Source organism: Physeter macrocephalus, chromosome 1 (assembly GCF_002837175.3).
Source record: "Physeter macrocephalus isolate SW-GA chromosome 1, ASM283717v5, whole genome shotgun sequence".
Classification (NCBI taxonomy): Eukaryota; Metazoa; Chordata; class Mammalia; order Artiodactyla; family Physeteridae; genus Physeter; species Physeter macrocephalus.
The window spans coordinates 38710941-38738852 of record NC_041214.2 but is presented as its reverse complement, the minus strand read 5'-3'; the positions used below and the strand labels follow the sequence as shown (position 1 = coordinate 38738852).

The 27912-nt window shown below is 37.0% G+C and overlaps 1 protein-coding gene across 7 annotated transcripts in view; it reads left to right on the top strand.

Annotated features, from left to right (window-relative positions):
- Window positions 1–27912, top strand: part of ANKRD28 (ankyrin repeat domain 28) — a 178859-nt gene that overhangs the window by 38681 nt on the left and 112266 nt on the right. Inside the window, exons 1-2 of one of the 7 annotated variants that reach the window (XM_055090942.1) lie at window positions 4317–4334; window positions 25494–25577. Coding sequence is in view for 4 of the 7 variants with exons in the window: in XM_055090996.1 (XP_054946971.1) it covers window positions 24257–24373; window positions 25494–25577 (201 nt within the window). In the remaining 3 variants the exon portion in view is untranslated. Of the gene's footprint in view, window positions 1–4316; window positions 4335–22819; window positions 22839–22877; window positions 24374–25493; window positions 25578–27912 lie in introns of those variants that run through there. The other 6 variants (XM_007102249.3, XM_055090996.1, XM_007102248.4 and 3 more) reach the window with 6 other exon arrangements.

Genomic DNA, 27912 nt, shown 5'->3' with positions numbered 1-27912 from the left:
CTTTAGAAACTGTTTTCTAACCTCTGGCTCAATAAAGGCGCTGGGTGAGTCATGAATTTAGTCAAGCGTTTGGGTAATGGGTGGGCAAGTCAGAAAAGGGAAAAATGTCAAACTTAAGATAGTAAGAATAAGATTTGATTGGGAAAATGGTAACAAATAGCAGACACCATCAACATCATTTAGCCCATTTTTTCTTTTCCTGGTAATGTGTGTTGGAGACCATGTAGAGTCACAAATTTATAAGTTGTAATTTTCATCTTTTACCACTGGATGGTGCTTTTGCATTGGTTTCTGCAAATTTTCGAAATTTACATAGGGAATCATTTTTAAATTCTTCATAAAGAACCAGCGAAATTAAGATAGTGGTATAATTGCTCTTATAGGTAGGTAAATTAAAACTAGTGAAACATAGTTTTAATCATTTGTGATTTAATACTCAGTTTAATTTTTTAAAAAAGATAGTAAGTCCTTGTGTATGAAATGGTTAAGAGCTATACCTGACTAGATTTTTTAATATAATCTTCAATCTACTACCTTAGAACCGTCTTAGATGTTTTGATTTTTTAGGTGGTACTGTAATTTAAATGGCATCTAAATAAAACACAGTTTCTTAATTTGTAGTGTTAGAAAAAATTCAGATAGCTCAGGCTTTAAAAATTGTCCTTGATCATTTTATCTTTTTCTCCTATCCAGTAGCCACCCATACTTCTTCATTGAAGCCTTTTATTTCACAAATATTATATTCAACTTCTCTTTTGTTAGTTATCAAAGGACTTTTTGATCATTATCCTGCTTGACTAAATTGAATGCTTGGGTCTGTAGAGTTTATTTGGGATTGTAACGAGGTTGTGGAAATCTCACTTCAAGGAAATAATAGTCTCACATTAAAAGCATTCATGTATTTTAAAAAGCAAAGTAAGTACAAACAGAACATCAGTGTCTCCAAACACCTTTCTCTGAGGCCTTCTTTCTTCTGTCTAGTCTGTCATTGCTATTTCCTTTTTTGTTCCTTGAAAGATTTTTTAATATAAAAATAAAGTTATAAAAAGCATTTAAATTACGCCTTCTTATAGTCTCCTCTTCACTACCGATTTGATGCCTTTGAGGTACAGATTTAGAGGCCAGCTTCAAGCCTCAACAGCCTTGGTCTGTGCTCAGTGCCCAGCTGTTGCAGGTTCTCCAGAGCTGTGGGTGATGGCTCTGCCTTCATGGGTCTGCTTCTTAACAGCAAGCCTTCCACCCAGTCAGTGTTCAGGTTTTGGTCCCAACACTTATTAATGTGAATTTTTGTCATTTAACCCCTCTAGGATATATTTTTCTTTTCTGTTAAATAGTGGTTGAGTTTAGCAAATCATGACTAAGGAATAGTGTTACTCAGAAAAAACCAAATATGTGAACATATGAAGGAAAGAACAAATTATCCATAATCCTACCACTCATCTAACTAATCTCTCGATACTGTTGTTACTTTTTAAAAAAAAAATCCTTCTGATCTTCATTATTTAACATAATTTAGAATCATATTGTGTGCAGTGGTGTGTTCCACTTAACATTTATGGGTATTGTCTCATGCTTTAAAAAATTCGTCTTCTAAATACCATTCAGTTTCACTGTATGATATATATTCTAAATTTTAAATTATTGTTTAACACTTAGCTTGTTAATGTTTTCTTATCAATGCTCCTTCAGTAAAGTCTTGATATGTAAATTTTATAGGCTTCACATTACTTCCTTATGTCTACTTTCTTGCAAGTAGAAATGCTAGTTTAAAAACTTTGAAGGATTTATCAATGCTATTTGACAGCAATTGGCAAAATTCATTTCCCCAGAAATGTCCTAATTTATTCCTCTTACCATCCTTTGTAGCCTCTGGCTTAGACTATTTCAGTAGCCTACTATTGTTTTCTCTGTCTTTAGTATCACCTCATTTTTAGGTCATCCTTCATACTACGTCCACACTGAGGCCTCTAAGATACAAATCTGATTATGTCACTTTTTGACTTACAATTTTTTAGTGATCTCCCCACCATTCTGCAGTTAAAATGTGTATATGTCAGTGTGGCATCTAAGGCCCTTCATGGTTTGGCCCCCGCCTAATTTTCCAGCCTTATTTTATGCAACCCTACTCTATATTTTGTGGATAAGCAGGTAGAAAGGTAGCATTCTAGGCAGAGGGAACAGTGTAGACAGTGGCACAGCTGCATGAAATGATATGGTGTATTACAGTTGTAACAAGTATATTTGCATTTGTGAAACTTAAAGACAGGGTAGTGGTGGGTGCCTTCAGTGTTATGTTTTAGTAAAATTTAGTTGACTAAATAAAAGCAGGCAAATAACATTTTAATCTGTGATTTAGAGAAGTGACTTGTGGTATAGAAAATTGTTAATCAGGACTCTTGGTTACAAATGGCAGAAATCCCAACTCAAAGTGGCTTAAATGCAAAAGAAAACTGATTAGCCGGGCAGTTCAGCTTACATTTCCTTACAATCCCAAAAGAAAAAGAGAAGTGTTTTTCCCTGATATCCTCAGCAGGAAACTAAAACCTTGAGGAAAATCCTGCCTGGCTTTGATTGTATGTTCATCCCTGACCTAAACATGTGACTAGGAGTACGGGGTGCTCTGGCCAGTCCTCGGTCTCTTGTATATCTTTGGACCAGATGCACTGCCTAAAGCAAGGGATTCTTGTGAAAGAACCCATGTCTGCTACAAGGATGGATAGAACTGGAAAAAGGAGAGACAAAGAGTTGAGAGACCAGTTAGGAGGTGGTTTTGATAATTCAGATGAGGACTGAAGTGGGTCTGAACTAGGTCCCTGTGGGTGAAGAGAGTTTAGGAAGATTTTAGGTAGAATGCCTAGAACTTGGCAACTAACTAGAATTGGGAGCGAAAGTAAGGGAAGTCTTCTAGATAATTCTTTTTGTGTTCTGGACTACTGCGTATATGACAGTGTCAGTGCTGTTAACCAACCTGGGAATTTCAGCAAAAGAACCGTTTGGGGGAGTGGACTAGAGATGGTATGTTGAATTTTGATATGCCGAGTCTGATATAATACAGAACGTGCAGGTAAAAGGGCCCATTGAGCATTTGGAAGTTGTGTCTGGAGGTTAGGACTGGAAATAAAGTCTTGGAAATAGCATGTAAATGATGACTCATATTATAGAAATAGATGAGATTGTCCAGGAAGAGATTGTAGACCAGGAGGAAGAAAAGTGGACTGAAAGGAAAGCAAATATTTAGGTATAGGGGGTGGAAGAAAAGCCAAATGAAAGAGACTACAAAAAAGGTTTAAAAAATAGATGAAAACTTTATGGAAGTAGCAAGAAGAGAGTTTAATAAAGGTTACTGGTGTCCAGTATTGTAGACTAGTTGAGAAAAAATGAAGATTTTGCAGTTGGTTATCATTGGTGACCTTAGAGCAATATCAGTTGAGTGGTGGTTGAGAATGGAGTCTGGCTGCAGTAGGGAGAAACAAGTAAAAAATGGAGTAGTATAGGGAGGCAAAGTTTTCTGTAGGCTAAGAAAAAGGAACAGGGACAGCAGTGAGGAATAAATCAAAGTGATATAAGGGCTTCCCTGGTGGCGCAGTGGTTGAGAGTCCACCTGCCGATGCAGGGGACACGGGTTCGCGCCCTCGTCCGGGAGGATCCCACATGCCGTGGAGCGGCTGGGCCCGTGAGCCATGGCCGCTGAGCCTGCGCGTCCGGAGCCTGTGCTCCGCAACGGGAGAGGCCACAGCAGTGAGAGTCCCGCACACTGCAAAAACAAAACAAAACAAAAAAACAACAATGTGATATAAGAAAGGAGTTGAAATTGGTAGAGTAAGATCTGTTAAGGAGATGGAAATTTTTTTTTTAAATGTACTTTTTTGCCCTCTATACCTACAGGTTCTTCCCATCAGACTGCAGAGTCATTGAGGTTTGATATCTGGCATGTAAAAAGTGTTTAGTAAGTGAGTACTGAATGAATGAAAGATCAGAGGGAAAAAATGGAAAATAGATATTTTGGGGGTAAACCAGAAGAAAGTTGAAGGAATCCATCTTTGTTGTCCTCTTATTCTCTGAGGTAGAATGCCAACAGAATGAATGCTTCCCCAGCTTACTTACCTTATATCACTGCTGTGATGAACTAATGTGTGAACAGTTGTGAAGTGCTGGTACAAGTGGAAGCGAGTATTACTTTTCATTTCTGACATCCTAGTTTTGAAAGGGACTTCGAGTCAGATGACAGTTCTCACCAACTCAGAAATCCCATTTGCTTCCTTAACAACTGATTTAACTTCTTTTAGGTGTGTGATGTGTGGGAAGAGCCAGGCTTTGGAGACAGATGGGCCAGGGTAAGAATCCAGTTTTCTCCACTTCATAGCTGTGTGTTTCCAGTTTTAACTTGTCTAGCTCAGAATTTATCTGTGAAATGGAGTGTATTTTGCGGGCATGTTGTTACAAGTTAAGTACACATTAAGCGCCGAGAATCATCTTAAGTAGGTATTCAGGTGACCTGGGATATTCGTCCCTGCCCCATATGAGCAGCCAACCTGTTCCATCTTCAGATAAAATGCTAGGTAAAAAAGAACTATCTTATGTTGAACCAGATTTTATCTTCCTGCTTGTTACTATTCATTGATCCTAGTTCTTATTTCCAGACCTTTGAAATTTGGTATCTCTTCGCAATGACAGCACTTCAGATATTTTAAAGCTGGCATATTCTCCCTGTCTCCAAACCCCTCAGCTTCACTGATCCATGATCATTCCTGGCTGCCTTCTTTGAATGTGTTCTGGTCTCATTACTCTAGGTGTGGTTTGACCTATGTCTAGTAGTGTTAGCCTTACTTTTCCTAGAAGAGAAAAGTGAGATTAACAGGAAACATTTTTGACATAAAACTTTCATTTTAATTGGTCAGAATTAAAGTGTAATTTTACAATTTTATATTCTAAAGTATACTATTCTCTTTTGTCAATAGTATTCATAAAATGATTGCCTTTCATCTGTCTTAAGATAGTTTATTGGTGACTGATCTTTTTTCCCTTTTAAAAATAAATCTCCAAAGTTCTCAGAGTGTCTCATAATGGGGGGAAAACTAAACTATTGAAATAAAATGCCAAGATTTAGTTTTTCTATATAGTAAATAGTATACTGTTAGTTGCCTACTCACTGGCCATTACCCACTTCTTCCTTGAAAGCCCCCAGTTTTGTTTGGTTGCCCAACTCTTATCTCATATGACTTGGAGAAGTCCCTGATAGTGTAAGCTAATCATGGTAATCCTGCTCTGCTTAGTAGTGAGCAAAGTCTGGTCACATATCAGGGAAAGTCAGTTTAGGTATTGGGTACACCAAAAAGTTCGTTCAGGTTTTTCTATAACATCTTACGGGAAAACCCAAACAAACTTTTTGGTCAACCCAACAGCTTCTGGGGAAGTCTTCTTTGTACCTAAAAAAGGAGACACAGAAGAAAACTCCCCCTTCTGCTGGACAGCAATATGTGTCTGATATGATGCCTTGAAGTGTGGCAGGTATTATTTTGTGACTGTGAAGGTAATTATCCTAAGGTCCATGCTGAGTCTGACAGAAACGCTGGAAGGAGCCCAGGTGTCTTACGTGATAGCATTGAGTAACCAAATCAGTCACCTTGGAGCCCCCTTATTTCACTTCTTTTTGTTTATGATGATAAGACTCTATTGTTTAAACTAGTTTGGTGTAACATGCTATTTTATTTTAGTTAAGGATAGCCCTGATATTAAAGAACAAACATGTTTGATAATCTGTTGTGCAGAAAATTAGATACTTTGTGGAAGGCCCATTAAGATGTAATGGGTCTCATAATTTTAAGATCACATTAGAACTATATTGGGGTAAAAGTTTCATAGGTATTCTTGCATTACTGAGTGTTCTAATTGTGAACAAAATAGACAAAAAAAGTTCTATAATACAGTAACCGATAGCAGGTTTAACTACCAGTTTTTCAAGAATGAGCTTATCATCAATTCTGACAAGGGACCCTCTTCTTCCCACTCAGGAGGTTAAAAATTGACTACATCTAAAGGAATCGGCATTGTTTTATTCTGAAGTACGGAGGTAATATTAAGTTGTAAGCATGACGTTTTACAAATTTATCAGAGCATGAACATCTATTTATGCAAAAAAATTCCATGACTGAAACACATTAGAAACACCCTTTCCTTCTTTCAACAATAGAAGCTGCTTTGTAAAATTTTAGATAGCACTCTTTAATAAAGGAAACTAAAGAATATGAAAAATGTTGAAAACTATCTGAGTCATCACTTGGATTTTAAAATAGTTACTTTCAGTGTTTTTGTCTCCACCCACCCTTCTGTGGTTTAGAAAGATGTGAATCATCTTTCTTAGTATTTCCCAATGATAGCTACTTTTTTAAAAATAAATAAATTTATTTATTTATTTATTTTTGGCTGTGTTGGGTCCTCGTTGCTGCGCGTGGGCTTTCTCCAGTTGCGGCGAGTGGGGGCCACTCTTCATTGCGGTGCGCGAGCCTCTCACTGTCGCGGCCTCTCCCGTTGCGGAGCACAGGCTCCAGACTCGCAGCCTCAGTAGTTGTGGCTCACGGGCCCAGCCGCTCTGCGGCATGTGGGATCTTCCCGGACCGGGGCACGAACCCGTGTCCCCTGCACTGTCAGGCGGATTCCTAACCACTGCGCCATCAGGGAAGCCCACGATAGCTACTTTGAAATGGAAGTGGCATATGCAGCCCCAATTTGTGTGTGAAACAACTAGTGTGCACTTCAGCTACTGTTCCTACTGCACTTGTGGGAAATCCCTGGATGGCTCACATAGTTATTGCTTATAAAGGTAAACATTGGGTAACCATAGCAACTTATTTTTAAATTGAAAATTTTCTCCCTTCAGCATGTAAAGTACAGTAACTTAATACTGCATTTACCCCAGTGTCACCACATTGTAGAAACCAGAATGAATTGCAACTACCCTTTCTTCTTTTTTAAAGAAAGGCAGAAATTCAGCCTATTTAAAATTAAAATTTTATACTCTAAAACTTTGAAATATTGGGCCTAAGTTGTCTTCAAAACAGTTGCTGAAAGATTATTAATTATGCAAACGATGTTAATTATATTTCAGAAAATGTGTTTATCATGGGTCTGGTAAACATAAGTCATATGCCAGACATGCTGCTAGTTAACATAAATTCCAGACAAAAATTATACTCATAAGAGATCAAATAGGATATTTTCCCAAATAACACGATGTAAAAAACTTTAATTCAGTCTGGCCTTCAATCCAGTCTGAATGATGAAACTTTTGCTTAACTTTAAACTACTTGCTGAGGTAATCAAAATTATGAAGAAAATAATCTAACTTTAAAAAATACTGCTTAAATACAGTACTACATACTTCTCCTTTCTTCCTTAGTTTTGGCATATTGGGTATGTTCTAGAAAACTACCTGTATTGTTATATTTGGCTTGTTAAAATTTTTTGCTTACATACTTTTCAAAGCAAGTAGTTATTTTTTTCAAGACTGAAGTCTGAAAATAGTCATCTAAATATTGATTTAGACCTTAAGTTCTTATGTATAACTCTTGAATCTACACTATTCCCAGAAAACCCATTCCATGTCCTGTCTTTGCTGAAACTCAGTGTTTTCATAAGTACGTCCTTCTCCAGAGGTCTTCTTAAGTGTAGCTGTTCCTTTTCTCACAGCCAGTTTGTCTTGGGAAAATGTTACTAGTCTACCTACCTATAAAAACCTTCCTTATTTTGAGGCGCATGCCATCTGGTAGGTAATTCTTCTATTTCTAGAACATTGCTGTTGTCTGTCAAATCTCACTCCCCAGCACCTCTGGGCTGTAGCTGCTTTCCCATCATCTAGGTGATTTCATTTCTTCATAGATGACATTTTGAACATTCTACTTCACAGTTCAACATCAGTGATCCTCTACCCTTAGCTCTAACCATGTACTCCAGTGAACACACCCCACAACCTGTCTCGTGTACTGAAACTACCTTTATTTCTGTATTTTTGTTATTATCCAGCTTAGAACCCATGACCCATTTCAACTGCTAAACTTACTCCTACTCCTTTTCAACATTATCTTTTCTCTGCCACTTACTAACTTACCTACATTGATCCTTTCCTCCTGTTTGAGAAGATAAAGATGCCCTCTTCATGACTCAGATAATTTTTCTACTTCCATTCTAGATCTTCCCTTCTTTTTCTGCATCTGTACGATCTTCTTTCATTACTATTCCTTTTTTTTAATAAGTTTTTTTTTTTTTGGCTGCATTGGGTCTCCGTTGCTGCGTGCAGGATTTCTCTAGCTTCGGCGAGCGGTGGCTACTCTGTTGTGGTGCATGGGCTTCTCATTGAGGTGGCTTCTCTTGTTGCAGAGCACAGGCTCTAGGCACGCAGGCTCAGTTGCAGCAAACGGGCTTCAGTAGTTGCGGCACGTGGGCTCAGTAGTTGTGGCGTGTGGGCACAGTAGTTATACCTCATGCGCTCTAGAGTGCAGGCTCAGTAGTTGTGGCGCACGCCTTAGTTGCTCTGTGGCATGTGGGATCTTCCCAGACCAGGAATTGAACCCCTGTCCCCTACATTGGCAGGTGGATTTTTAACCACTGTGCCACCAGGGAAGTCCCTTCATCACTATTCTTTTTCAGTTATTCCCTATCTTTTTTTTCTCTTTTTTTACAATATTGTCTTCCAAACGATGAACATAGGATATATTTTCATTTATTTTGTCTTTTTTGTTTTTAAGATTATTTATTTGGCTGCGTTGGATCTTCATTTGCTGCACAGGCTTTGTCTAGTTGTGACGAGTGGGGGCTATTCTGTGTTGTGGTGTGTGGGCTTCTCACTGCAGTGGCTTCTTTTGTTGCGGAGCATGGGCTCTAGGCATGTGGGCTCAGTAGTTGTGGTGCATGGGCTTTGTTGCTCTGTGAGATCTTCCCGGACCAGGGCTTGAATCCGTCTCCCCTGGGTTGGCAGGCTGATTCTTAACCACTGTGCCACCAGGGAAGTCCCCTATTATGTCATTTTTAATTTCTTTTATCTCTGTTTTGTGATTTTCAGTTTACAAGTCTTTTACCTCCTTAGTTTATTTCTAAGTATTTTATTGTTTACGAAGTTTCCTTTTCAGATGGTTAATTCTTCATGTACAGAAATGCCACTGACTTTTGTTCAGTTTGTATCCTGCACTTTTACTGAATTCAGTAATTAGTTCTAACAGTTTTTTTGTGGAGTCTTAAGGGTTTTCTGCATAAGATCATGCAACATAAGATCTGCAAACAGGAGTAGTTTTACTTCTTCCTTTCTGATTTGGACGCCATTTATTTCTTTTTCTTGCCTAACTGATCTGGCTAGGAATTCCAGTCCTGTGTTAAATAGAAGTAGTAAGAGTGAGCATTCTTGCCATATTCCTGATCTTAGAGGAAAAGCATTGAATCTTTTTCACCATTGAGTTTGTGGGCTTTTCATATATGGCCTGTATTGTGTTAAGGTAATTTCCTTCTATTCCTAGTTGGTTGCAAGTTTTTATCATGAAAGGGTGTTGAATTTTGTCAAATGTTTTTTCTGTATCTATCAACATGATTGTGATTTTTTTAAATCCTTCATTGAGTTAATGTTGTGCATCACATTAGTTGAATTTTGTGTGATGAACCATGATTGCATGCCAGAGTTAAGTCCCACTTGGTTATGGTGCATGATTCTATTAATGTGCTGTTGAATTTGGTTTGCTAATATTTTGTTGAGGACTTTTGCATCTCTGTTCATCAGGAATATTGACACGTAATTTTCTTTTCTTGTAGTGTCTTTATCCGGCTTTGGTATCAGAGTAATTCTGGCTCATAAAATGAGTTTGGAAATTATTCTTCCTCTTTGATTTTTTTGGGAAGAGTTTGAGAAGGACTGGCATTAATTCTTTAAATGTTTGGTAGAACTCACCAATAGAGCCCTCTGGTCCTGGGTTTTCTTTTTTGGAAGGTTTTGATTACTGATTCAGTCTCTTTACTAGTTATAGGCCTGCTCAGATTTCCTATTCATGATTCAGTCTTGGTTGGTAGTATGTTTCTAAGTATTCATCCATTTATTCTGAGTTGCCCAATTTGTTGGCATATAATTGTTTATAGTAGTCTCATATTCTTTTTTCCTCCTGTGGCATCAGTTGTAATATTTCCTCTTCCATTTCTGATTTTACTTATTTGAGTTCTCTTTTTTTCTTAGTCTTGCTGAAGATATCAGGTTTTGTTTTTATTTATTTATTTTTTTTTATTTTTTTTTTTTTTTGCGGTACACGGACCTCTCACTGTCCTGGCCTCTCCCATTGCGGAGCACAGGCTCCAGACGCGCAAGCTCAGCGGCCATGGCTCACAGGCCCAGCCGCTCTGTGGCATGTGGGATCCTCCCAGACCAGGGCACGAACCCGTGTCCCCTGCATCGGCAGGAGGACTCTCAACCACTGCGCCACCAGGGAAGCCCAAGATATCAGTTTTATCTTTTCAAAAAACCAAGTCTTAATTTTTTTGATTTTATTTCTATTGTTTTTATGTTCTCTATTTTATTTCTGCTCTAATCCTACATTACTTCCTTCCTTTCACTACCTTTGGCTTTTCTCTGTTCTTTTTCTAGTTCTTTAGATGCAAATTTAGGTTGTTTTGAGATCTTTCCTTTTTCTTTAAATTTTTTTTTTTTTTTTTGTGGTACGCGGGCCTCTCACTGTTGTGGCCTCTTCCGTTGAGGAGCACAAGCTCCGGATGCGCAGGCTCAGCGGCCATGGCTTACGGTCCCAGCCGCCCCGCGGCATGTGGGATCTTCCTGGACCGGGGCACGAACCCGCGTCCCCTGCATCGGCAGGCGGACTCTCAACCACTGCGCCACCAGGGAAGCCCGATCTTTCCTTTTTAATGTAGGTTCATTGCTAGAAACTTCCCTCTTCGTGCTTTTGCTACATTTCATGAGTTCTGGTATGTTTTGTTTTCATTTTTGTCTCAAGATATTTTCTGATTTCCCTTTTGATACCTTCTTTGACCCACTGGTTGTTCAGGAATGTGTTTAACTTCCACATTTTCACAACTTCCCTGGTGGTGCAGTGGTTAAGAATCCACCTGCCAGTGCAGGGGACAGGGGTTCAATCCCTGGTCCAGGAAGATCCCACATACCGCGGAGCAACTACTGAGCCTTTGCTCTAGAGCCTGCGTGCCACAACTACTGAAGCCCGCGCACCTAGAGCCTGTGCTCCACAATGAGAGAAGCCACTACAATGAGAAGCCCACATACTGCAATGAAGAGTAGGCTCCGCTCGCCACAACTAGAGAAAGCCCACACTCGCCAACGAAGACCCAACGCAGCCATAAATAAACAAACAAATGCAAACAAAGTAAAAAAAAAAAAATCCGCCCCCCCCCACATTTTCCAGCATTCCCTTCTGCTGTGGATTATTAGTTTTTTCTTAAATATGGTAAAATTTACTTTGTGGACTAAGATGTCTTCTGTCCTGGAGCATGTTCTGTGTTTGTTTGAGAAGAAAGTATATTCTGCTGCTGTTGGGTGGAATGTTCTGTATATGTCTGTTCGGTCAGCAGTCGCCACCCTTTTTGGCACCAGGGACTGGTTTCATGGAAGACAATTTTTCCATGGACCTGGGGGCAGGGTGGGATGGTTCAGGTGGTAATGTGAGCCATGGGGAGCGGCAGATGAGCTTCATTTGCTCTCCCACCACTCACTTCCTGCTGTGCTGCCCGGTTCCTAACAGGCCATAGACCAATACCGGGCCACGGACCAATACCGGGCTGCAGCCCAGGGGTTGGGGACCCCTGGGTTAGGTTTATAACAGTCTATTTTAAGCCCATAACTTTAACCTCGTACAAAAACCGTACACTTCTTTGCACCTACGCTTTGTTATTGATGTCACAATTTATATATTTTTATATTGTAAATCATTAACATTTTATAGTTAGTTGTTTTTAATAATTTTGTCTTCTATATTAGGATTAAAACTTATTTATATACTGCCATTACAGTATGACAGTATTCTGTATTTGTCTATATATTTACCTTTACCAGCACATTTTATACTTTCATCTGTGTTCATGTTGCTTTTTAGCATCCATTCATTCCAACTTGAAGAAAAGCCTTAGCATTTCTTGTGAAGCAGGTCTAGTGCTGATGAATTCCTTCAGCTTTTGTTTATCTGGGAAAGTCCTTATCTCTCCTTCATTTTTGAAGGACAGTTTTGCCACCTGTATTATTCTTGGTTGGCAGTTTTTGTCTTTCACCACTTTGAATATACCATCCCACTCCCTTTGGGCCTGCAAAGTTTCTGCTGAGCTATCCCATGCAGTCTTATGGGGATTCCCTTGTATATGACAAGTCACTTTTCTCTTGCTGCTCTAACTGTTGACAGTTTGATTTTAATGTATCTTGGTGTGGATTTCTTTGAGCTCATTTTTTGGGGACCCTGTTGGGCTTCCTGGATCTGGATGTCTTATTTCCTTCCCTAGATTTGGGGAGTTTTTGGCCATTATTTCTTTGAGTAAGTTTTCTGGCCCTTTTCTCTGTCTTTTCCTGGGACTCCCATAGTGTGTATATTGGTCTATTTGATGGTATCCCATCATTTCGTAAGCTTTCTTCATGCTTTTCATTCTTTTTTCTTTTTGTTCCACTGGATAATTTCAAATAATCTGTCTTTGAGTTCACTGATTCTTTCTTCTCTGTGACCTACTCTGATGTTGAATCCCTCTTTTGAATTTTTCAGTTCAGTTATTGTATTCTTCACTTTCAATTCCATTGGGTTCTTTTTAAATTTTTCTATTTGTTGAAATTTTTACTTTGTCCACATATTGTTCTCTTGATCTCAGTGAGCATTTTTATTACCATTATTTTGGATTCCTTGTCAGGTAATTCATGTACCTTCCTTTCATTTGGGTCACTTACTGGAGCTTTATCTTGTTCTTTTGTTTGGATCATGTTTCCCAATTTCTTCATTTTCTTTGACTCCTTATGTTGGTATCTATACTTATAGAAAAAACAGACACCTCACCCAGTCTTCAAGGACTGGTTTCATACAGGGGGAGATCCCAACCACTCAGCGTGGCCAGAGTTTCTGGGACTGTCTCAAACCTTTATACTAGTCCAAAACTGCCATCTTTATTCTTAGCAACCCCCAGGCAACTGCAGTGTGCAGGATCTTGTCAGCACTCTGAGACAGTTGAGACAGAAGCCAGTCCCTCTGATGGCACCTGGAAAAGTTGGAACATTGGGCACACAGTCCAATTTTTTCCCTCTCCAGGGAGAAGCTGGGATCTGTGGGTTTTCCCTCACTTATTCTGTGCTGAGCCGGCGTGGAGGGTGGTGGGAGGTAATGGTGAGTCCTTGCATGCTAATCCAAACTACTGTCTTTGTTCTCAGTGGCCCCCAAGCAGCTGGAGTATGTCAGGTCCCATCAGTGCTCTAAGAGACAGAAGCCATGTCCTTGGTCAGCCCCCAGAAAAGTTGGAACATTAGCCACATGGTCCAGCTCTTACCCTCCCCAGGGGAAAACTGGGACCTGGGTTTTTTGCATCTGCTTACACTGCACTGAGCTGGGGGGAGGGGCTCTGGTGAATGCTTCCAAAGTGGTAGACCAAACTGCCTTCTTTGTTCTTAGCTACCACCAGGTATCTAGAGTATGTCAGAACCCATCAGCCCTCTGAGACAGGCAAGACAAGACGCCAGTTCCTCCCGCAGCAACCCCAAGACTGGATGTTAAATGTACAGTTTAGTCCTTTACTCCCCTCCCCAAGGAGAAGTTTGTTGCTGGGGGGGTTTATTGCCGATTGCATGGCACTGCACCAGGGGTAGGAATTATAGCGAAAGGGTGTCTCAGATTTTACTACAGGCTTCAGTGTGGTTGGTTTTCCACAGTCCTGGGGTCTGGAAGCCCCTCAGCTGGTTTCTGGATTTCACAAAGGGAACAAGTCCATGTATTTTTGGTGAATTAGCTTGTCCATGGCTTCTTGTTCACCAGCTTGCTGATATCACTTTCCCTATGTCTTTCCTTTTTGAAAATCAAGTTCTTTAACCTTCACCATGTTTATCTTGATCTTTACCTTTTTCCCTTAACCCTTTTTGGGTTAAATATTGCCTAATTTACTTTTTTTTCTCACAGTCAAACTTATTGAAAAAAACGTAATCAATGGTTGCTACCACCACTTTTGGTACTTCCCTTTCATGAATCAGCCTACTGTTATCAGAAAAGGGACACAGACTCATAAAATGTTAGAACTGAAAACAACTATAAAAAATACTTGATCAGTTCCATTTCCTTTGATAGTAAAATAAAGGTACCTAAAGAAAGAAAGTAATATGCTGACAGATAGCTAGCCAATTTTTGTTAACTTAAACTTATGAACTCTGTGTGGAACCCTAATGTATGTGAAGAGGCCTCTGCATAATGAAGAAAATGGCACCTATAAAGTTCATGTACTTTGTTCACAAGAAAATATGTTACTGCCTTCAAGCCAGGGTTAATACTGTGATAAAATTAGGGAGGTGTTTATATGTTTTGAGAGAAGAGACAAAGAAAAAAGAAAGAACTAGTGAGCCATTCAAGTTAAGACAGAAATATTTAGGAAACATCAACTAAGGCCATTATCTCCTAATCTGGTTATTTTACTGTAGAACAGTCTAACAACATATATTCATATTAGTGACTCTGAACCACCATAAAAATCTAAACTATGTTCTTTTCCTTTAGACAGTAATGTAGATAGCATATTTAAGTTGGTCCTTACAGATTTAAGCCAGTGTTGTACAACATGACAGTCACTAGCTGAATGTGGCTGGCTACTGTAACTGAGGAACTTAATTCTTAATTTTGTCCAATTGTCTTAGTTATTGGAAAACTTTTAAGTGTGTTTGGAACAACTTGAGCACATGTATTGTAAATTTTATGAAACCTGAATAGAACTCAGTTATTTCCAATGAATATTTAATGTTTGCATTGAGATATGCTGTAACTATAAAATACACAACAAATTTTAAAGACTTAATTTTAAAAGTAAAATACCTGATAACTATGTTGATTACAAGCTGATACAATATTTTGGATATATTTGATAACACAAAGTATTATTATAATTAATTTTACCGGTTTCACCATTTTAAAATGTGTTTACTAGAAAATTTAAGTTACTTATGTGGCTCACTTTATATTTCTTTTTCTATTAGATGGCACTTATTTACACTTTGGGTAGCTAAATTTATTCTTGCATTATAAATAGTTTTAGTGTTAAATAGTTTTAGCATTTCAACATTTTTCTCTCAAATGTGATCAAGAATAAGTTTTGATATTAAATGTTCTAGCTAGTAGACCATTGGTTTCTTTGAGAAAGCACCCTTCCAGTAAATTAAAGGTGGAAAAATAAGCAACAATGAAGTTTATAGATAGCTTTATAAAGGACATCATTTTTTTAATGGAGTGGGCAATTAGATGGTATCTTTACATACCGATTACAATTAGTAAATTCATATGCTGCACTCTTACCAGTGACTGATTAGTGGCAGATATGGTCTGTATCTCTTATTTAAGTCTTCTATATATACTGCCTTTTATTGTCTTTTGTATTCTTACCTTGTACTTGTTAGTTTTTTTTGTGTATGATGTAGTACCTCATTTAGGCCACAGAAGGCCTTTTTTCCCCCCAACTTTATTTAGGTATAATTGACAAGTAAAGATTGTATATATTTAAGGTGTACAGCATGACAGTTTGATAATCATATACCTTATGAAATGGTTACTGCAATCAAACTAAACATGTTAATTAGCAAATCCATCACTTCACATAGTCATCATTTTTTTCTTTTGTGATAGGAACACAAGGTCTACTCTCGGCAAATTCAAAATATACATACAGTGTTGTTAACTATAGTCACCATGCTATATGTTGGATCCCCAGAATTTATTCATCTTAAAACTGAAAGTTTGTACCCTTTGACTAACATCTCCCCTTTTCCCTCACCCTCAAGCCCCTGGAAACCTCCATTCTACCCTCTGCTTCTATGAGTTCAACTTTTAAAGATTTCACATATAAATGGAATCATAAAATATTTTTCTGTGTCTGACTTATTTCACTTACTATAATATCCTTCAGATTCATCCATGTTGTTGGAAATGGCACAGTTTCCTTCATTTTTGAAACTGAATAATATTCCATTGTATGTATGTGTGTGTATATACACACACACACACATATATATATACACACACACCACATTTTCTTTATCCATTCATCTGTCAATAGACACTTAGGTTGTTTCCATATCTTGGCTTTGTGAATAATGATGCAGTGAACACAGGAGTACAGACATCTCTTTGAGATACTGGCTTAATTTCCTTTGGATACATACCTAGAAGTGAGCTTGCAGGATCTTGTGGTAGTTTTATATTTAATTTTTTGAGGAACCTCCATACTGGTTTTCATAGTAGTACCAATCTCCATTCCCACCAACAGTGTACAAGCGTTCCCTTTTCTCCATGTACTCACCAACACTTGTTGTCCCATCTTTTTGATGCCAGCTGTCCTAAAAGTTATGAAGTGAAATCTCATTTTGATTTTGCTTTGCATTACCCTAAAGATTAGTGATGTTGAGCACCTTTTGTTGTTGTCATGTACCTATTGGTCATTCATATGTCTTCTTTAGAAAAATACCTACTTAGGTTTTTGCCCATTTTAAAAATCAGGTTATTTGGTTTTTGGTTTTTTTTTGTGGGTGTTTCTGTTTGTTTGTGTTTGTTTTTGCTGTTGAGTTGTATGAGTCCTTATATATCTTGGATATTAACCTCTTATCAGATATATGGATTGCAGATATTTTCTCCCATTCCGTAGGTTGTCTTTTCAGTTTGCTGATGGTTTGCTTTGCTGTGCAGAAGCTTCTTAGTTTGATGTAGTCCCACTTGTTTTTCTTTGCTTTTGTTGCCTGTGTTTTTGGTGTCATATCCAAAAAATCACTAGGTTGCATAAGGTCTTTGAAGGTGAAGGTGGTATATGACATTTTGTGATCTCTTGGTGTGGTGTGCATAGTGGAGTGGAAATAGTAATATTAAGTATTTGTTGAATCAGTTGCTATTGTAATTTTGGTGCACGCTTTAAGAATAAGATATTCTTGCCAAAAGGTTTTTAGATTATTTCAATGTACTGGAGAAGGATTGAACCAAATCTTACCATTCTTTAGGAACTTTTTTATACTCACCTAGAATTAGGCAGCTTTGGGATTGTTAACACTTCATTTTCAAATCATGAGGGTATATGCTAAGATACAGACTTTGGATTAAGATTTGAAACCAACTTTGAGCTTGAAGGGACCTTAGGTAAGATACAACAAATCATATTCCCCATTTTATAAATTTGGAAACTGAAGGAGGCCCAGATTGCTTGAACTCTAGTAAGCACTAGTTTCCTAACTCAGAAACCTGGTAGTTGTTGTGATTACCACCTTCTCCCTCACTCCTACATCCAGTTTGTTAGCATGTCCTATAAATCCTATTTCTAAAATAGATCTGTCTCTCCATTTACATGCCCAGCATCCTAGCTCAGATTACTCATTCTTTTGGTTTACTGCAGTGGTCCCCTAACTAGTCCTTTGGCTTCCATTCTTCTACTTCATTCCATTCTCTACACCAAAGCCACATAATCTTTTTAAAGCAAATCATGATGACTACCTTGTTTTAAAAGTTTTAATGACTTTTCCATCACTTAATCAAAAATACAAACTTTATAACTTGGTTGACAAAGCCCTGTGTCATCTGAGTTTGCTGTTCCTCTAGCTGCATCTGCCATTGTCCCTCATGATTGCTTGCTCCAGCCACGTGGACCTTCCTTTAGTTCTTTACCCTCCAAAATTCCTTCTCCTTCTACAGTTTCTCACAGTTTGCAGTTATGTAATATTTATTTGTGTGTAAGCTTCATTAGTGTGTAAGTTTCATTAGAACAAGGATTGACTATTTGTTCATAATTTTGTTTCCTCAACCTAGCAGAAAGCCTGGCACATAGTAGATGATGAATAAATACAGATGAATGGATGAGTCATTGACTGACTGGATGTTACCGAGCCTCCGTTTCCCATGTATAAATTGTCGAGTAGTACCCACCAGTAGTGATTGAGGATTCAGCGAGAATATGTGTGATAAATATTTGTTTCCTTTTCCCTCTGCTGATTTTCCTTTGCTTACCCAGGGTAATAGTAGATTGTTCTTCAAGCTGTTTTCTGGTCAGTTATTGTTTCTATTAAATTTGTTGTGGCTAGCATTTATAATTCATTTCATTTATTGAAAATGTAAGTGGCTATATTGTACTAGAGTATGAGTAGTAGGAGAACAGGGCTGGAAGGGTATATGCCCACTGATTGATGATTAAAGGAAGAGCAACATTCTCACTTAGAGTTAGGTTCAGCTCCATGTGAAAAGAGACTGAAAATCACAGTAACTTAAATGAGGCAGAACTTATGTCTCTCTAGCATAAAAGTCAGGAAGTAGGCAGTCCAGAACTTTTATGGCAGTTCTGTTCCACAAAGTCCTCAGGGACCCAGATCCCCTCTAGCCTAGACTCTGGTCCTTATTTGGTTTAAGATGGTGGCCAGTCATCCATGTTCCAGGAAGCAGAATGGATATGCCATTTGTCCTTTTAGGAAGTTTTCTGGAAACCACATAACACCTGTACTTAAAATGCTGGTTAGAACTTTGTCCTGTGGCTCCTCGCTGCAAGGGAGGCTGGGAAGTATCGTCTTTGTCCTGTGGGACTCTGTACTTACCTAAAAACTTGAATGTTCTAGTTGAATGGAAAATGGCAAGAATTGATGCAGAATATAGGTCTTTGCAAAGAACACATCACATTAATAATATGTTAATGTGTGAACACTATGTAGTATATAGTAATAATATAATAATGAAAGGGTTAACAATTTATCGTATGCTGGTAGGGTAAAACCAATTGAGATCTTAAGGTAACATTGATGGTCATTTTGGAAGTATGATTGGTAAACATTAAAAAAATGATCTAGTTGATAAATACATTACACATAGAGAATTAAATCTGATCTCTTATAAGGATTTTGAATTCGTCATTTAAAAAACATATAGTGACATTTTTGCGGTGGCTGTACTAATCACAAGGAAATCTGACCAGTAGCCTAGAGAGCAGCTGTTTCTTCATTCCCCCCCCTTTCCTTGCACCCCCATTTGCTTTTAAATCTGTTCATAAGACTTTTTCTAAAGTATATGGACTGATGAGGCATGTAACTCAAGAGGATTGTTCAGGATCCTTGAACTATGAGAAATGTTTCTGAAACATGATGAACTCACTTATCCCACAAGCTTTTTGTTTTTTAATACTCAGAGACTAGTTTGGCACAGAGTAACCACTTAGCATACCCTAAGTAAGATATTTTATTCCATAGTAATCAACCTGGAGTTCACAGATTTGTAAGAGATAAGACGAGCTTTGGGTTGACTCTCTATGCAGAAAGGAAAAATCATTTGTGTCAAAAAAAGAAATTCTGTTGTAACAAAATTGGGAACCTAAAAATAATCTTTCAGGATGTTTTTTATCAGTAAAATGAAGGTTTTAAACCAGCTTTTCCATTAAGAGACTCTGTGTGAAGAGTAGGAGTAAGCTTTTGATAGGGTACATTTTAGCATAAAGAATGGAAGGATTATCAAGTTGTCAGGGTTGAAATTGTTGGCCTATTAAAAAAATTAATCTAATTTGGCCTAAAAAGTAAATGCCTCAAGAAAAAACCACATCCCCTTGCCATTGTTCAGCTGAAAAAAGAAGCAACAACAACAAAAACTTAAGTTGTGTGAATTTAAATTTGCACAATTGTTGTCAATAATTTTTCATCACGAGTACTTTCTCCACTTTCTCCATTCCTAATTTCTTAAATACTTATTTACCTGTGTCCTTTACCTTTAAGATGTGAGTTCCTTGAAACTAGGGGGCCTGTCTTATTCAGGAGGAGATATAAAACAGTGTTATATGCTGCTGTTAATTTATATATAATATTTCAGTATTTTTTATAATTTAATATATTATGGGCCAGTCCTTTTTACCCTTTCTCTTTCCCTAGACTGTAAAATACAATGAATGTAGAGGAATACAAAACCCTGTAGTCTTACTTCTTGCCTGAGTTTACTGCTTCCTCCCCCAGTAACACTTAATAAACACTGGAGTGTAAAGACAAGCTTCTAAAGTCTCTCTAGAGGCCTGAAAAGGGTGGGGACTTAGTAACTGAATGGGATCTCCAGACACCAGTCTGAATCACCTCACCAGTAGGGGGAGGTTGTCAGTAGCCCTTTTTTTTACTCTGTGTCTTCACAAAGATTATCTTTCAACTCTCCTAAATATCTGTAATAATAATATTATCTTCATTTTAAACTTCACTATTAATAACACTATAAAGTAGATTCTGTTCAGTTCTTTAATAGATGTTGAAATGATTCACGAGAAGGTTAAATAACTTGCTCAAGATCACACAGTTAGATTTGTTAGGAAAGCCCGATTAGATTAGTTTGGCTACAAAGCCTATCTTCTCAAACACTGTGCTGTTACCGTATGTCTCCTAGGTAAAAATCTCTGGAGATTATTATTCTTGGAAGTCTAAGAAATTTAGACTCAGGGAATTTAAGTAGTTTGCCCAAGGACACAGCTAATAAATAATGGAATCAGAATTTGAACTCCAGGTAGGCTGACTCCTGAGCCAGTAGTGTTAGCTGTCATTCATCATCATTGTTTTATATGCTGTCAACTTATGTTGAATACATTTAAGTTGCTGTCCCACTAGAGGCACGAAACTCATTCTGTTTCACTTTAAAGCCTACCATGTTTACAGGTTAAAGCATATGAATCCTCCCCCCATTGTCTTTTGTAATTTTGCTACGCTATTCCAGAGTTCTTGTGACATAATATAATTTATTTCAATGAAATTATTTACAGATGGAAAAAATTGGAAGGAAAAACTATGTGTATAACACAGCCCCTGCCTTCAAAGAGCTTGCTTTCTGGTTGGGAAAAACCTAAGTATGGAAGTTGACCTAGAACAGGAAAACAGGATGTACCTGCTCAAGTCTAAGTAGGTGAACTTATACACTGGATGCTTTGGAACAAGTTAAAATTGTCCATATAAAAAGAGATTTTGTTTGGGGGGGGGTGGGCAGAACCCTGACAGAGACAGTAGAATATAGGATATTGTTACTATAGTGGTTTTGTTTTCAGATACTTCCGACATCAAGGTGATAGTTTTTATTTAGCCCTGTGGTGACAGTTAACATCATTGTTTGTATGTCAAAATATTTGCATGTCTTTAACTTGGCTTAAAACCATTTATATATTTTAAAATAACTGAATTTTTAGCATAGTGTCTTGGTACAGTTATGTTAGGGTTACAGGTTTTTTCATAAACTGATACTTAATGGCTTTTGTTGTTAAATTCTGGCACTCTTATTTATCTATATCATGCTGATTTTTTTTTTTTTTTTGGGGTAAGTCAACTGGCTTAAACGTGTGAGGTAACACTAGCCCTGAAGTACCTATTTAAAAATAACTTTGTTTGGGAATATTATCGCAGTAAATAGTATGTTTCTTTGTTACCTAAACTTTTCGCAATCATTATACATTGTTTGTCTTTTAAAATCACTTTTACAGTCTATTTTGCAGTTATAGGTTGCAAAGCTTTCAGGAGAGTGTGTGCGTACAATCAGTGGAAACAGAGTAGATTAGAAAGAGCATGTGTTTGTAATTAGGTACAACTTTATTAATTTGCCTAACTTTGGATATAATATTTAATTTCGAAGTGTTTTTTTCTTGTATACTATGGCAGTGTAGCAAGGTCACTGTGAGTATTAAATGAGAATGTATAGCACCTAGCACATCACAAATGTTCAAGAATATTATGTTTATTATTAAGAATGCTGGTTGATAGAAGAAAGAACAAAGATTGAGGAGGTCATGGTATTTTCTTTGTAGTTTTCCTGTGGGGAAATATCCCCATCCTTGAGTAAGCAGAGAAGCAGGGAGGAAACAGAGAAAGCCAACAATAAATTGGTTGTTTTTGACACTTATTTGTAGCTTGGGATAATTAATTTTATAGGAAGGGAGAAGATTCTTTGCTTTGTGTTACCCTGTGCCTTTTCACTACCAAGGACTTGAAACAATAGTTTTACATAGCTATTTAACAGATTTAAGGCTTTATTCCACATCCAGATGGGAAGATAGAATTATTTCTTTTGTGAAATTCAAGTGATCAATAGAATTTTACAATTATAATTTCTAAAATATGAAATTTTTATTTTTTCCCTTTCAAAATATGACTTGGTTGATTAAATTCGACAACTTAGAAATTGTTAGTAAATCTTAAATTTCTTTTGTTTAAACTTTGTGCATTCTTGAAAATAACATCTAGTAGATTAAAAATGGTCTTGGTAAAATAAGAAAAAGAAAACGTTAGGTTCATATTTATATTCTCATAAAATGCTTCTTTATCTCTAGTTTTCTCTTATGGATTCACTGCAGACATTATCACTGCAGCTGTCACTATAGGGTTAAACATCTGCTATATTGTAACATATGAAAGCAGTTAAGCTGTTTGGAATTGTTTACTTGTGAAAACCAGTGTTAGTCAGCAGAGGCAGTACACCAGATTTCCTTGTGGCTTTTCGTGGAAAATGTTAAAAGCGCACTCATTTTTCAGTTACAGAGTTTTTTAGTTTGATCTGGATTAGTCACAGAACTGGCATGAACCTTCTCATTGTGAAGGCTGTCCAAATGCACTGTTTTTTTTCTCCTGCTAGAGGAAGTTGCATCCTGAGCAGTAGCTCAGCTCTCTGGTAAGTGTAACATGTGAGCATTACTAGGCATTTCATTCTGCGGTTCTGCAGTCTTTGCTCTTCAGACTGTTGCTCAGTTGAAATGCTACTGTCTCGCCGTTCCTGAGGTTCTCTATTTTTTAAGGACCTACTCATTTGGAGGTGTCAGTGGCATTTTGCAAGATCATCTGAGGAACAGGAAAGCATCTGAAATCGACTGAAAAGGGTAACTGTAGCGGTTTTCACAGTGGAAGGAAACTATACTGGCACAGAGGCAGATGATTGAATAAAGTAGTTGGCTCAAAGAAGATGCGCACAGTCTGCTGTTTCTTCCTCTGAATGAAGACTCTTTAATGGAAGCTGTATTCATGTGGAGATCAAAGAAAACACTGGAATGATAAACTACTGGGTTTTTTTCCCTTCTCTTTTTAAAAAATGAAAAGCCTGAAGCAGTAATTTGAGCTCAGATGCCTTCTAATTCCTTCGCAGCCTGCCTGTTCCATTCGGATTCTCCGCTAACACCATTTCTGCCTGGTGCCTGTGTCCTTTTGCTGGAGCAGCTACAGACCACTGCCTGATGGAGGAAGAATGAACGCTCTGCCTTGCCTATGCTGTTGATGGGAATAAAGCTAACTGTGTTTCTTATATGGAATATCTGGATTAATCAAGCCATATTCTAGTACCAAGAGTCCTATTGTCTCTTGTGGTCTGACGCATCGCATGTAAATGTACTGCAGCTTTGCTATTAATGCAGAGTGTTGTTTTTTTTTCCTTCTTTCTCAAACACAGAAAGAATTGTCAACCTCTGAGCAACATTTTGAGAATTTGTATTGAGCTCTAGATGTATTTTTTTTTTCTGGATAGTATCAGCATTAAACCAGTGAAGCTGAAGAAATGAAGACAAGTTAGAAGTGGAAACAGACCAATGAGATTTTATTTTTTATTTTCAATTATAAGCAACCCAGCTACTGGTAACTATATGACCTTGCAGGCAAGAGCGGGTACAGCTGCGATCTTCTCTGTCACAGCAGTTGTTTCTCATCTTATTCTGCAGCGTATGTTGATGTCACCCAGACAGTGATCTTTTTATGCAAGTAAATTTCTGTGAAACAGAGGGATATGACTGTTTTGGTAGGGGAAAAATATTTTTAAATGAGCTTGTCCTGGACTCAGTTTTAGTTATTGACATGTTGATGTCAAATTTCTTTTGAGTTTTACAGTAACCCAACAGAAAATAACAGAATTGTTTTCTTAGTAAGTTACAAGTATGTAGTTATAATTTTAAACTTCACTTTTTCTGATAGTATTTATTAACTTTAAAAAAACCAGCTGCGCTGTTCAGAGAATGATTCTAAGTTTTGTACAGAAGAGGAGGAAAAACTACTTGTGCTCTTCCAACTGTGACTTTTAGCTTAGAATTCAGTTTTTTAAAAGAGCGAATGAGTCGAGTGTGTATTGTTGTTTTGGAGGAGGTAGAAGATGAGTCTCCTGCATTCATTTCTAAATTGCCACAGGAAAATAAGTCCCTACATTCTCCACCTTCGGGAAGTGTATTGGTAAGATGTGAGAGTTTATGTTTACTGTATTCTACTGAACTAGTAGGGTAAATTTTATTTTTTAAGAATAAATGTAATTTGCACTAGTTTCATTAAAAACCCCAATTAAAGCAGTATAGGTGTGTGAATATGATGCAATATTACTTGTATATGAATTCACACATTTCTGATTTTCACTTTTTCAGATGTTTAGATAACATTTCAGACTTTATCTCTTAATCTCTTAAAAAGACTTTTAAAAATAATTTGAGGATAGTAGTTATAGCAACCACATTTCTGTTTTCACTTAGTGGTTTTAAAAACCGATGTAACAAGAATGAGGAACTGTATGTTTTAGGAAAGGTTGACTACTGCCAGCAACACCGAGGCACAGCCTTTTCTGTAATGAATTGTATGTATTTACATGCAAGGCTGTTATATGAAAGAGTCAGACTTCATCTTTAATCTTATTTTTAATGCTGTTGTCAATTGACTTCTTGTTTGACTAGTATAATATGATGCCTTATCAGGGAGGCTGTGTCGTTGATTAAGAACTTGTTATATTTAGATGTTCACGTGTCTGCCTCTTCATGTTATTCAGGTTTACAGTAATTTTTGGTCTTTGCATAGTAGTGATTTTCATCAACTGCCAGATTTTCTTTCTTTGGGTTTTTATCTTTATACATGTAATACTAACCCATGCAAGTTGTTTTGGTGCCCCAAACAGAACTTTTCAAGGAGGCCTTCGTGGGCCTCCACATGGGCTAGGAATTACTTGTTTGACAAGTTATATCCCACAAGTAGATGTTGAGATGTCACACTTGTATTTGGAAGAGACTTTCTTTTTACCGTATGTATATTCAAAAGGCCTCCACTCATATAAAATAAAATCTGATTATGCTTATTATGCTACCTAATTTTGGTCATACGGTATTGATTTTTTTTTTAATTGGGCCTTTTTTTTCCAAGGAGGAATCCTGTACTTTCATATGATTTGACTTCATGAAACTTGGTTCATGTCAAAAGCCAAGTGATTATTATGATAGGGAAGAAAATTTTTAGATTTAAAAGTTATGTGGAAATAGCTTTAGAATCATCCATGTGGTGTGATTAATGTTTTTATTACTCTCTTGTATTTTAGCCATCACTGGTGCAAGCTATATTTAATGGAGATCCTGATGAAGTTCGAGCACTAATATTTAAGAAAGAAGATGTTAACTTTCAGGTAAAACAGTTTCACTGATACCAGCCTTGAAACCTACTTTCCTAGAGTTATGATTTTTGTTAAAAGACATAACACAATTCTGTAACAGCTGTTTTAAATGAGGGTAGAAGGGTCTTGAAGCAAACAGGAAGGGACTGGACATATATTCAGGGTAATGACTAAAACACAGGAGAACTAGGAGCCAATGAGGGTTTTTTGTTCCCCCAACTTCGTACTTTGAAAATTTTCACAGAATAGTTGAAAAAAGACTTGGAATACCCATATAACCTCCACTTATATCCAGCATTGATAACATTTACCACATTTGCTTTCTCTCCTGCAGAGAGAAAGATTACACAGATTATATTTATACTACACATATACTTTTTTCTTCCTTTTGCTGAATCCCATTTGAAAGTAAGGTATAGACATCATGACACTTCACTGTTAAATACTTGTGTGCATTTCATATGAGGGTTCTTTTTTTGTGAACTTGAAAGAAGAGACATGTCTATAAAATTTATAATATATCTAACTTGATTGTGAGATCAAATTTGCTTTCTGTGATTAACATTATACACAAAGACTCATCTGTTTGGGGTCTCGCAGTAAATAAAGACATATTGTTTGAAAATTCCTCAGACTTTTAAAGATACAGTGGATTTAACATTCAGGACTGACATGAGGGACAGTTTTAGAAAGAGTGGGCATATGGGTAATTTCCTTCCATATATGTTTCTCCAGTGACCAAACTTTTTTTAATTTACTAAATTGAGGCTGAAAATATATAATTAACTATAATAAGATCAAATTTATTAATGTGTATATTTTTACTGGAAGTGAATGTTTTCAGTATCTTTTTCATACATAATTCAGTTTTCTGAATGATGGAGAGTAGGGAGAGGTCATGATTCCTAAGGTCCCTATAGCAACAGCAAAACAGATGACCTGGAATTGATTGGCCGGTTCTAAGAAAGCTGTGCTCTGGAAGCTCATCTCCAACTCTCATCTTTTCCCTCATTCTTTTGGGCAGTACTGTTGTGACCACTTGATGTTAAGTAGATATAAGAGGTATTTATCTTATTTTTAAAGGTTGAATTAACTGAATAGATTTGAATCGTTAACTAAAATGGTTCATCATTACATTTTTTTCCTTAAACATTCCTAAGTGAATTGCATTTAAGTTTACATTTATTGGAAACATGCACCTAGTTCAGGATTTATTTTAAACAGAGCACTGGTCACTTTACGTAATTGGGGTGTTCTAGAGTGTCTACTTTCCGTAAGACAGAAAATAACTATAGGGGACAGGACTAAGGAAAAGGAGGAAAAGGCTTTCTGTTCTGTTTAACTCTAGTATTTTTTGTTTGTTTGTTTTAAATAGAACAAACAAATCTCATCTTGGTGAGAAAGTTTGGACTATAATCCTACTTACCATGGTTAATTTCTCCATCATTACAAAGTCTCATTATAGCCAACTGCTTTTCTGCCATAATAATCAAATTATCTTAAGTTTTTAAAATTTTATGCTCAAAAAATCATTTTTGAACATCAGTTTATTCAGCTGTGATGTCCTTGGGAGGTACTGTGTTATCTGTAACTAGTGTGTGACCCCCTAACTTTTATGACTTTTAGCTTCTGCTTTTCTCCTTATAGATTCCTTTCCTTGCTTACTTTTAAAACGTTTCTTAACATCTCCTAGCTTGTTCTCTTGCTCTGAAACTTAGAACCAAGCTTAGAACTAAAAGTCTGGTTAGTGCTTCAAATCAGTAGACCCTTCTTGAGAGTGACTTTGTCTTCAGTGATTCATGGGTTTTTGACAAATTTTTTTACAGTTGCTTTCTCGTGTGACTCTTCACAGTTGAGAGTATAGTCGTAATTATCAGATGTGTTAAGTCTTTGGCCATTGTTCTAATTTAGGATGGTAGTTTGTTTTTGTTTTTGTTTTTTCTATTTTTGTCCTCTATGATAAGGAATCGTATAGAGTTTTAAGAGGCAGGTATATATGTTTGTGTATGTACAGGTGTGTGTAATAAAACTTACACTGTTTTGTAATATAAAACCCCTCTTGATAGGTAATAAAATATTTTTAAGTTTTATGTCAGTGTAACAATGGTGTTTTTCTAAAATAGATTTATTTAAATGAGTATGGGAGAATAACAGCTGGCTTTTTGAAATTTACATTTTTTGCAGTTTTTTATAAAATTTTAGAGTGGGTAAAAGAGCTCAGATTTGGTTCTATACTGTTAAGTAAACATTGTTAATTTTTTTAGGTTAGCTTCTTGAGTCATATCCTGAACTTCTGAATACTGTGGACCACTAAATAGCATCTTTCTTAGTAACACACCTAATTGAT